Raw genomic sequence first — 12604 nt, 5'->3', positions numbered from 1 at the left:
GTGCATTTATGTCTCGCCTGTTTTTGGAATGGGGGACTGATGACCTTAGCTGTTTAGTCCCCCTTAAACATCCCAACAACCACCACCACCGCAAATGCCAGGATGGTTCTTGTGAAAGGACACGGCCAATTTTCTTCCCTACTCCGATGGGACCAATGACCTTCCTGCTTTCCTCCTCCCCCAAACCAACCAAATAGGTTAGTGATGCAAAGGGTCCAAATAAAATATCTTTGAACTAAGAAAACATGCAACAGGAAATATACAGTGAAACAGATTGCAATTTCCAGGGAGTATGCAGCTTCCATTGTGACTCAGCACTGAGCAAAGTAAAAGATCCAGGTTCACACAACATTACAGATGAAAAATATAAAAGCAAATGTATGTATAGCATCCTGCACATTGACAATATCTCACAAAGGATTACAAATATCTTAAAAACATGAGGCAGAGATGTAACTATCAATGGAAACTAATACGTAATACATAGTGTAATCATGACCAATATTCGAATTCTGGGATATTCAAAATAACATGCCGGGAATGCTCCATGTTCGACCTAGGGCATACAGGTGGAGATTACCACACCAGGTATACAGAGCACATTAGAATCTACATATACAGCAGACAAAGATAATCAGCAATAGCTATACACACACAAATCACCCATTGGAAATGTAGAGCAAAATTCGATAGTACTCCACTGACTAAATAAAAGTCATAAGATTCATCTGAAGATAGAACTGTAGATATCCGTTCCACAAACAAATAACAAGACAGCATATTGAATGAGAAACTGGAAAGTAATTCACTGCATTTCTTCAGATGTTTCGATAGCATCCTTAATAAATAGGCAAGTAAAATAGTCACTCATAGCAATAAGTACCTTTATAAGAAAAATGTAAATAAATAATTAGATTAAAAATGAAAATACTTTTTGCGTGAAAGAAAAGGATACAAACTCTGTTAATGGTCTATTGCGTTATCTCTGTTCACGACTTGTAAAAATGGCTTTGTGGCTGTTTGCTGTTGTACCTTTGCTGTTTTCAACATGTGCTATAAATTGTGTGGAGAATGTTTAATATATGTGAGCTTCTGTATAAGTAAGCTACGAGAAAACTATAAGTAAAAGTTTTTGTCCCAATTCGATTTAACTGTGTATAAAAATCCATCATTAATTACAAAATTGTGTGTGTGTATATTACAGTAAAGGTGTCAGAATAATTCAGCACCTCACACGTTGAAAATGTCTCAGAAATTTTGCGTTAGTACACAAAAAATGCACTTGAAAATGGGAGTCACATCCCAAATTACATTGAGCAAGAAGAAAATTAAATAAAACATAAAGGTGACTGGCTGCAGAAAGTTATTTTACAAACAAACCCATTGTTATGGTAACTTCCTAATTCAATAGCCTCCGATTCAGAAAGGTGATAATACCAAGTGTACCATGCCATCAAAGATCAGATCATAGCTGCTCTCACTTTCTCAGTTACTAGAATTTCCTGTTTCCACATACTTTTACCTTTTCAGCTGTTCCGCTATTCTTTAGTACTGCTCTGCTAACTAGGTTGCTAGTGTAAATCTACTCCCAAAACAATGAAATAATCTGGTCCATTTTTTATTTAAAGTTGTATGTGTTCAAGTAAATGTGTGGCCTGTGTTCTTCTAATAATTCGTGCAGAAATGTGTGGCCTGTGTTCTTCTAATAACTTGTGCAGACAACAGCTTAGGAGTTCATACAACAGCGTCTGTCTGGGTCGCATTACAGAAACTCTAGGGGAGGACACGAGCCGGAAGGGCAGGGGGGAAGGACTTCATTCAGACAGTAGTATCCTCAGTCAGTCTGTGGCTGTTGACCGTACAGACAATGTGCTATATGTAAACTGCCTCACACCACTTACATCTCTTTGCTGTTAAATTTGTTCATAGTAAACAAAATTTTGTTGCAGTAAGAATCTGAACTCATTATTTTACAATTGTGAACAGGTCTGTTTCTCAGCAACTGTATACACAGTTTTCAAACATAGCAATTATACAGCCGTCATGTTGCAAATAACTGTTTGGTACAGTTGGAATAGGTTTCGACACCTAAGGGTGTCTTCATCAAAGTTAAATTTTGAGAAACCGTAAAATCACATTGTGAGAAAGCAAGGGTCAGAATTTAGAGCAGGTATGCTCAACTCAAGCCTTGTCATGTTTGCATAGCTGGGAACAACATCTGACACCATTTTACAACCCAAAAGTTACTGATCTTGCTAAATGTGCATAATCAGAATTTCTTCCCCAAGGGAAAAGTTGTAGGCTACTTGCCACTTCATATGTGTGCTACAAACTGGGATTTAAACGAGAAACAAGAGGAGAAAACTCTTGTTATCCATTGGTTGTGGTAGAGGATGAGGAGTAGAGTAAGGCTGCAGAAATGTAGGATGAGCTGAAGATAGTTCCCACAAGCATTGTCCAGAAGAGCTGGTTGTGGTAACCTCTCCCATACCTGTCCCAAAACATCCTTGCACCCCCTCCCCCCCGTCATAAGATAGTAATTTTATTTTTCTATTGGAAAAGATTGTAAGTAGAAAAGAGATAGCACAAACAAAACACCAAAAAAAAACAAGACTTAAGGTACGGGAAATATGATGATGAGGTCTTACTGCAACTACTTGGTATGTTGGAGATAGGTAATGGGATGCTGGATGAAAGACATTTGTAACAAAAAGCATGAACGTACTGTAGAATGATAATATTAAAAAATTAAGAAAATGTTGTATGTCAGAGCTATGATATTCATAATTCTAGTGAAGCAAGTATGTGTTTGGGTTTGGTTGTTTCGTGAAGTTTCCACCTCAAGTAACTAGATTAATTGAGTAAAAATGTTTTGCTACCTCAGAAAGTAAATTTGATACTGTGGAAGTTATGGGAACACCTTAGATAATGTGTACTTTCATAAAGTTTTCCTAAAAATTAAAATATGATATGAAATGAACTTAGTTTTCTGAACAACTGACAATATTAGGCTTACACTTTCTTTGAAAAATTGTTCCTATAATCATCCACTAGCAAACAACTCAATACAGACACACAGTTTTTATACATTACTAAATTATTGGCGGGTTGTAAGTAGGTAAATTAATTCTCAATTTTATAATGTTGGCACATCGTTCTTGCATCAGACAGGTTGAATATTACTCAAAAATATTGTACATTGCTGCATCTTAAATCACTTTTATAATGTGTGTCTGTTTTATTCCTTCCTTTTGCCATTTTATTCTCCTGAAGAACAAGCTTAAGTTTCAAAAGTCAAGAGTTTTTTTTCTGGTTGTTTATATGTTTTTCCAAGCATGTCATTTAATTGTGCAGTAGACTGAAAAAGGAATATTCATATATTTTTTGTATTAAATGTTTTGAGAGCTGAAAAAATTGTGAGTTAAATGATGGTGTGTATGTTTAAACCTTAGCATTTGCAAGTTATTGCTTTTTTTTATATACACTTTTGTTGTTTTCTATGCTCTTAGAAGTTAACAGAAGAGATTACCGAGCATGGTACGGTCTTGGTCAAACATACGAAATCCTGAAGATGGCATATTACTGCATTTATTATTACAAACGGGCACAACAACTCAGGCCAAATGACAGCCGTATGATGACTGCACTCGGAGAAACTTATGAAAAACTGGAGAAACACAAGGACGCTGTGAAATGCTACTATAGAGCACATAGTGTTGGAGACAGTGAAGGAACAGCTCTTCTGAGAGTGGCCAAGTAATGACACATATTTTAAGAGAATATTATGTAGTAATTAGAGGATTTCAGCATTATCACGATTACTTTTTAGTGATTTGTGATATTCGTCATTCCAGACTGTTTACTTGCCATCTGAAAAGTGAAAAAAGAAATATGAACACATCTCGAGGGAAAAACCCAGCTCTTAAGTAACATGTGTAGAAATGGTCACATTTATAGATGTCCTGACAGGCTAATGATTTCATTTTTTGCATAATACTTCACTAACTGCTATTGTCTTCATCATCAGGCACTGTGAGTGATGTCCCCGGCCTCACTATATGAATTCTAACCAGCCTATAAGGTATTGTTGACAACATACTGCTGTGCTATTCCTGCAGCAACTATGCCCTTTCTATTCTCTCATATTCTCATGCTCTTTCTGCAGTATTTCATATTGTTAACATTTGTGAAGGTCCTCCCTCACAGCAGTTGATGAAGGCGACTGGGCAGTCATAGAAATATTGCGGTAAAATTGAAATTGTTAACTTCTGAATAATGGCCAGAAAGCCCAAAAAATCACCAGTGTAGAAATATTTGTTCAGATCAGTTTACTGCTTTGAAAGCGTGAAAGTTAATATACTTCTGTTATTAACAATGGTGGTACTACTGTTGTATGTTTCAGGTTATTTGAAAAGCTCAATGAAAGTGAACATGCTGCAAATGCTTACACACAGTTTGTAAAAGAGACTGATAATCGCCAAATTGCTGACAAGAGTGAATTGTTTCAGGCATACAAATATTTAGCAAACTTTCATATAAAGCATAATAAATTGGATGATGCCTATCGATTTGCGCAGAAGTGTTTGGACTATGAAGAAGTAAGCTGACAGAAATGTTCATATTTTGTCTATTAGTTGCCAGTGCAAACAATAGCACTATATTACTTGTAGAGAGCTTTGTTTGGCCATTCATTTATCAATTACATATAATTTATAAACTAAGAAATAAATTTTGATACATTTAGTAGGAAGCATTTTTTTTGGTAACGAGTGTTTTCTCTTGGAATACTTTTTTGATCATATTCTGTACTGGATATAATTTCATCGTTTGATTTTGTTGTTGTTATTTGTGGAGATTGATTTATTTTCATATGGTTGTCCAGTAATTTCCTTTTTATTTTCAGACAAAAGAGGAAGGGAAGGCTTTGTTAAGGACAATAGCACAGAAAAGAAACCAGGAAGAATCTGATATAAGTGTATGTTCTGATTTTGTAATATTACTTATTCTGTTTTAATTGAAACTGAATAGTACTATTTGTATGTAGTTTTTTTCTAACAAAATACTGAATTAATGTAGATGGAGGAAAGTTCACTAAGTGGAAGCAGGCCAAGACCAAGACTCAGTGATGGAAGTTCTCTACAACCATCGCCCATGAACCTTAGTTTCAATTAGTATTCATGATGGATAGACTTGGTAAGTAAATTAATTTTCATATGAGTCATCTAAGACATTAAAGCAGTAGTCATCAAGGCACTAGCTTTTTTCTAATTATGGGAAAGAAAAACATAGGAAAAGAAATAAAAAACACAGGGACAAAGTGGCCAGTGAAAAATTATCTAATTTAGAGACTGAAACATTATGATCATCAAAATCCTGGAGTGGAAACATGCAGAAATGTGGACAGATAACCTTTGATCTACAGACGAGTGATAGGTGGGGGGGGGTTAGGGTGTTAGGATATTTTGTGTGTTCACTTTGACACCCATTAGCATCCAAACCATGATAATAATGTTGAGCTGTTTACCAAACTACAGCTGTCAGAATTACCATTGTGATAGCCGCAAAGAATGACTCGATTGTTTCTTGTAGCTTCGTTCATTTTTCAAGGTTCCTCATAGGTAGAAATCAAGAGGTGTAAGGTCTGGGAACTGTGGTGGGTACTCGACAGTTCCTCTTCGACCTATCTGTTGTCTATGTAGATTTTCATCCAAGTAGGCTGTGACATCTCTTTGGTAGTGAGGCAGAATGCCATCTTATTGTAGGTAAAATCTTTCATTTCCAAACACCTCTTGGATGGCAGGTAAAAGCAATGTTCACGGCATATGAAGATAAGCCACCAGTTATGGTTCTTCAAAGAAGAATGAACCAATCAAAATGCACAGTGGCAGACCACACCACACATTAATACCCGGTGGGTTCATATGTTTGCCCACATGGATGTGAGGATTTTTAGGAGCCCAATACATGCAGTTGTGGTAGTTTACAATACCATTTAGTTTGAATTGTGTCTCATCAGACCAGATAACCATCCCTGGAAACTGTTCATTCTTGTGAAGCATGCCTTCAAACTACTCACAGTACTCTATACTTCAATCTGGGTTGTCCTCATTCACAGTGTGCAGTGATCTTGGAATGTACACTTTACACTTTGCAGTCTTCAGAATTTGTTGTACACTTGATCAGATGTTGTACAGTTGATCAGCTTACCCCATTTTCACGTGCACCCTGCATGACAGATTTTTGAGGCGACATAGTAAAATCTTGCAATACAGCAGTACTGGAAGCTGGACATGGTGATGTTTCTGGTCAGCCAGACCTTTCCGTATGCACATCCCAAACAGTATTGTCAGCTTCAAATTTATCTCAAATACAATAAATTGTTGGATGTGTTGGTGGCTGAGTTCCGAACACATTGTGCCATTATCATTGTACCTCCATCATACTTTAGTACTTCCATTACCACTTCAGTACTGCCTTGCATCTCTCAAATGACAATCTTACTTCATTCATTGCTGCACTGTCATCTGCTGAAAAATGTCCACCAAGGTGTGTTGAGAAAACAGTGGACTAAGCTACCACACAGAACTGCAACGATATGTCATTTCATTCTGAAAATACTATCAGAGTTAACTGCATTTTTCGGGACCCCTCTGCATTGTGCCCACCTGACAGTGGCATCCGGCAGTTCACTCGTGAATTCTTTCGACATGAAGTATGCAGGGAGAAGCGGAAGAATTAAGTAGACACGCCCCTGAATGGCTGCATTTTTAGCATTATCTTCACCCTCATAGTGCAACTGATCTATAAATGAGAGATAGCTCAAAATTTGTACACACAATTAGGGTCATTAATCAAAGCATTTCCAAAAAAATCATTGAGATATTTATTATATTTTGGTACTGACAACAATATTTATAAAGAGTTGAACACTGTTTCAGTGCAGCACCATTTTCTTTGGAACCACTGACTGTACAGTGTGGAAAAAGAGTCAGAGTTCAGACAACATTCACATAAGTGTTTTATGCCTCCAGTTTCCCTCCATGATGCTGATCTGTAAAAAAAACACAATTTATTTTACTACAGCAAAAATATTTAAAAATGTAGCTCAAATATCACCGACGTTATCATCATGTCATAAATTTTTCAGGAAATAGTAGGCAAGTGAGGTAACAGAGGTCATTCTAAATATCTGTACCAATTTTTATGAGTTTAACTTCAGTTGTTTAGGAGAAAAATGTACCTGAATGATGAAAATTAAAGTTATCGGTAAATCGCAAAAATTTACAGATTTATTAACTTACTACTGTGCCCGTTTCGAACATTCCAGCACATATTCCAGTTGTCGTCCTGTTTCCTTACCCTCCATACTTTTTCTCTTCATTCTTTTCTTTATCCTTGACTCCTTGGTATCAGCTTCTGCAGCTGTCTCTGATTCAGTTACCTGCCGCTTATCAATATCAGTTAGAGCTGCAGCCATATTCCTTCGTGTCTGGATGTTCAGTTTCTTCATAACATCGATCCTTGAAATTGCACCTTCATTGAATGTTGTTATTGCATCCATTACACCAATCTTCAGCTTTGTCAGCCCATCAAATACAGTTTTGGGTATTCTCTCCCATATACAGCTGTTGAAGCTTTCATTTGCATTCTGAGAGAGAACATGCATAAATTTCCTACGTAGATTTTTATTTGCCAGATCCCTATATATAGGCCTAATTGTGTCCATTACAGCAAGTTGTAAGGAATGCTTTTGGGTATATTGTATGCCTGTAGCATTGCTCAACCAGTACTTGTATCAGGAATTTTCCTCATTTGGACACAAACCATGCTGTGGGGTCTCATCTGTTGACACTCTGTGAAACCATGTTGCCCAAACAGCTCGTCTCATGTTCTTCAAATCTCCTATGTTTCTCCTTATTGCTAGTCGATAATATTGAGTCAAAGAACCAATTTCACTTTTTGTAAGATTACCTGGACCACCTATGTGTTTTCTGTGGGTCAATTTTTTTTCCACTGAAGTCTACACAATTTTCTCAGCTGAGCTAACATTCTTTTTTGTATATGCCCAACACATTCAAGCTTTTCTATCAGAGTGTCCCCATATGGTCTGTCATTAACAACAGTAGTGTGTCCTTTATAGTCTCCGTCCCCAAGGTAGCCTACATACCTCACACCACGACTGACCTGTGATCTTCTAAAAAAGAATGACCTCTCTTTTGCCAAGATCCATCAAACGCTGCTACATTGTCTGTATTCTCAGACAATGCTACTGTTTCTTTTGCTGCTCTTTTCATTGAATGTTCACTTACACCACATAAAGCATTTTGTATTAATTTATTGTATCTGTCAAACCTCAGTAGAAGTGGAGGCAAATCCATCACCACACAAAAAGCCTGGGCAGCTCTCCTTCCCCTTCCAATACATTGCATTGCATTGCATAAGCAAGCTGAATATTTACACTGTAATGTCGACTATCAGTTACTGCTGATGTCATAGTATCATTGTGCATCTTACACGAGTTGCAGGCATTCACTAACTGACTTGAAAGACCCTTTCTTGCCGAAATGTTCTCAGAAACGTCAGTACTATCTTCACAATTGCAGTACTTACATTTCACAGTGCTTTTCAAGTCTTGACAGCATATTTAGGTTCAGAATAACATTTCTGTCAATATTGTTGCTCACAATACTTCGAGGCTTGTTCTTATTACATTCAGAAAGTGAAGAACTGCCTGTAGACACAGTTTCCATGGGCGACTTTTGAAGCAACTGATTTGTGTTATTCGGTTGTGTTTGGAACTGGTTGCCACAAAACTTTCGTTTGGGGCTAAATTTATTTACTCTCGGCATTTTTAGCACAGGAAACAAACACACACACACACACACACACACACACACACACACACACACACACACACACACACACACAGAGAGAGAGAGAGAGAGAGAGAGAGAGAGAGAGAGAGAACAGTACACAGTAAATACAAAACCACACGCATATTATGAAATTCTGAAATCATATATTCTCAGATCTTTGTTTACATTCGAACCATAGCCTTCTAGACATGCCTGTACTTTGGTTCTGGGAGTCAGTGCCTTCTAGAATACATCTGTGTTAACGATCCGTAACTAACGATGGAAAAAACGGAAGAACAAAATAATGCATCACGTATTCTGACGCACTTCAAACTGACAGTCTGTTCAACCTCAATTTTGTACAAACGGAAGATGATAATGCCCATAAACTATACATTTTTGAAATTGGCATGAAATGCCCTGTTCTATAGACCAAGAAATTTTTTTCAAATTTTTGGTCATTTTCACGAGCATGTCCCTCTAAGAGATTGTTATTCTTTAAGTCAGATAATGTTGCTAGTAACAAAAAAAAAGATGGAGTGAAGGGAAGCATTTATGGCCATTTGTCTTATAAGGATTAGGATATTTTATTGAATGCAATTGCAAATGATGCATTTCCACGTGAATACTCCCGACGTTTTCCAATTTCCTTCTCAGATTCTCACTTTCCATACTTTTCATACTGTCTCAGTTTATATTCAGAGTTCACACTTTGAGTACCATCCCTGTAATATTACATTGTCTTCAACATTGGAAAGAATGCCATTCCTGTAGGCCTAATATTATGGGCACATCATCTTGGTGAAGACTGGCATGCTCGTGATAGTACAGGCATGGCACTCCTCTCTAAGATGTTGTGCCCAAAGTATTACGGGAATGGCTTTCTTTCCAAAACTGGAGACAGTGTAATATTATGGGCAAGGCACTCAGTATTAATGAAGATAAATGAAGAGATAATAGTAACGAGATTGCTGGATTTAGTTCAACTTGTAACAAAACTGAAACTGTGGCACAATCTTGAGCCCTTGTGGTTTAACTATTCCTTGTAATGGGAAGGAGGATACATAAGTTCATGTTTTAAGAGCACATGTTTGCAAGCGCACTTGCCCTCCCTGTGTGCTCCTGAATGTCAGCTCAGGCATCTGAAGAGTAACAGATGACTTGGTTCTCAGCCCCAGGTTGACTGGTAGGGTTTTCACATACTCCCCTGGTACAGACCAAGCCCAGGGAGGGGTGATTGCCTGTGCTGATACCTTTCCAAATTCCTGATTGATCCTTCTGTCAAGTGTTCAGGAGGTGTGAACAATCACCTAAGGCAGGTGTGCCCCCTTCTGAAACGGCCCCCCAGTTAGGAAGAGTGCGCCATCAGGCACTGGCAGTCGAGGGGAATTTTCTTGCAGTGAGCCAATCTTCTCATTCAATGTCTGCGAAACTTAAACGGAATGAGGCTATAAATTCAAAGACTCTCCCAAATGCACCGAGGTTCCTCATGGTTTCCTGTACTGAAGACGGTCAGTCCTTCGCAATGGTCAATCTCTCTATTATTCAGAAAGGTGTTGATGCCATTGCTGGCCCTGTGAAACCTGCTTTCATTTACACAATGGTACTTTGCTTTTGGAGACTACTACTGATTGTCAAGCACAACAATTGCTTGCAGCTATGCTCATCCATGGCTATCCTGTTGGTGTCGAGGTCCATAGAACACTGAATTATTCCCATGGTGTTATTTACACTAGGCTGCTCGATGGTCTGACCGAGGCAGAAATCCAAACATACCTCTCTGGTCAGGGTGTCATTGCCGTCCATTGAATGATGAAAAAAGTAGATGGCTCCTTAGTGCCCACACGCGCTCTCTTTCTCACTTCTGATAGAATGGTTCTTCTGTCAAAGATCAAAGCAGCTTATGAAGTTATCACAGTCAGACCATATATTCCAAACCCGATGCACTGCTATCAGCTTCGTCATTACAACTACAGTAGAGTCCTGTTGACACCCAGCCAAATGTGAAACCTGTGGCAGGGATACTCAAAAGGGTGATTTTCCAACTCCTCTTCCCTGCTACATCAACTGCAATGGCGACAATGCCACATCCTCCTGCGATTGTCTTGTGTATTCAATGAGTGCGCCCTCTAGGAGATCCTGGTGAAGGAAAAAGTGTCTTACCCGGTTGCTTGTAAGTTGTAGGCTAGTCGGGAACCCTGCGTTCTATCATCTGGCACGTACAGTACATGGCCACGCAGACATGTGACCCCAGATTTAGCCCTGAGGTTGTGAAATCTCACATCATTACGGTAGTGTCCCCGTCTCCTCCTCCAGCTGTGCAATACACCACCAAACTTATACCTCATGGGGTGAAGTCACCAGCTACACAACCGGCAGGCCAGGAAGGACAGAAGGAATACCCTCGTGAAGACTTCCTACGTCCCTCCAGCCACCCAGCGTCCGAATCTTCCTCTGCTAACCAGAAAGTCTCCAAGAAATCAAAGGCAAACGGTCTTCTCCTTAGTCGACTCAAAGATCCTCTTCGATGTTGTTGCCACATATTACTCTAGCCTGGCTAACCTTCATGTCGCCGGTGCGCACCACCAACCATTTTGGTACGCTGGACTCTGCAGGCCCACAGCAGAATAATGCCAATGCTCCGGCAAACCTCATACAACAGGATCTTCTTGCCTCTGTTCCCTGTAGCAGCAAGTCTTTGAATGCTGCACTTGGCAGCCACCAATGTGGCACTCCTTTATATTTTCCTTGTCATGACTCTCCTCCAATGGAACGTTCGTGGCCTTTGATCCAACAAAGAGGCTTTATGGCTGCTCCTAGAATTGCAGTGTCCACTTGTTGTCTGCAATCGAAATTGCATCCTCGTGACTGTTTTGAGTTCCCGCATTTCTTCCTGGTCCGTATTGACCTTTCCCTGAGGTCGGCATTCCATCTCATGGGGGGAGTCTTGCTGCTCATAAGGGATGACATTCATAGTCAACCGATCACCCTGACTACCCAAAAGTCTTCAAATTGTTGCAGTTTACCTTTTTCTTCCTCACTTGACCTTTTCTCTTTGTACCGTTTACATCCCTCTGTCATTCAATGCCACCAGAGCAGACTTACTCCAGCTTATTGGCCAGCTGCCTCACCCCTTTTTTCTGTTTGACTTTAATGCGCACCATGCCCTATGGGGTTCTCCCAGAACCTGTCAGAGAGATGCCCTCTAGGCTGACCTTCTCAACCAACATCACCTCCTGTGCCTTGACACAGGAGCACTCACGTTCCTTTCACACTCAACACACACCTATTCCCATTTGGACTTATCCTTCTGCACTGCCAAGCTTGCCCATCGTCTTGAGTGGTCCATTCTCTCTGATGCGCACTCAAGCGACCATTTCCCATGTGCTGTCCATTTGCTGACTCGCACCCCACCTATGTGCACATCCAAATGGCACCTTACTCAGGCCAACAGGAGGCTTTACTCCTCTCTGGCAACCTTTGACAAACATTTCCCCAGTTGTGATGACCAGGTGGAATATCTTACAAATGTTGTGTTTACCAATGCAGAACATTCCATTCCTCACACCTCCTCTTTACAATACCATGTCCCGGTCCCATGGTGGACTGAGGTGTAACGCGATGTAATTAGTGCACAGAGATGTGCCCTTCGTGTTTTTAACTGCCGTTCTACAATGGCTAACTGCATTCACTATAAACAGATGCGTGCAAAGTGTCATCGTGTTCTTCAGGATAGCAAACAAGCTAGC

General features: G+C 39.4%; 1 protein-coding gene across 3 annotated transcripts in view; it reads left to right on the top strand.

Annotated features, from left to right (window-relative positions):
* LOC124596382 (cell division cycle protein 23 homolog) overlaps nt 1–12604 on the top strand; it is a 101924-nt gene that overhangs the window by 80292 nt on the left and 9028 nt on the right. For all 3 annotated transcript variants that reach the window (XM_047135500.1, XM_047135501.1, XM_047135502.1), the window contains 4 exons: nt 3510–3756; nt 4403–4598; nt 4904–4975; nt 5077–5193. In XM_047135500.1, coding sequence (XP_046991456.1) covers nt 3510–3756; nt 4403–4598; nt 4904–4975; nt 5077–5172 — 611 coding nt within the window. In that variant the 3' untranslated portion in view covers nt 5173–5193. The remainder of the gene's footprint in view (nt 1–3509; nt 3757–4402; nt 4599–4903; nt 4976–5076; nt 5194–12604) is intronic.

This window comes from Schistocerca americana, chromosome 2, assembly GCF_021461395.2.
Source record: "Schistocerca americana isolate TAMUIC-IGC-003095 chromosome 2, iqSchAmer2.1, whole genome shotgun sequence".
NCBI lineage: Eukaryota > Metazoa > Arthropoda > Insecta > Orthoptera > Acrididae > Schistocerca > Schistocerca americana.
This window is presented reverse-complemented; position numbering and strand designations above follow the sequence as displayed.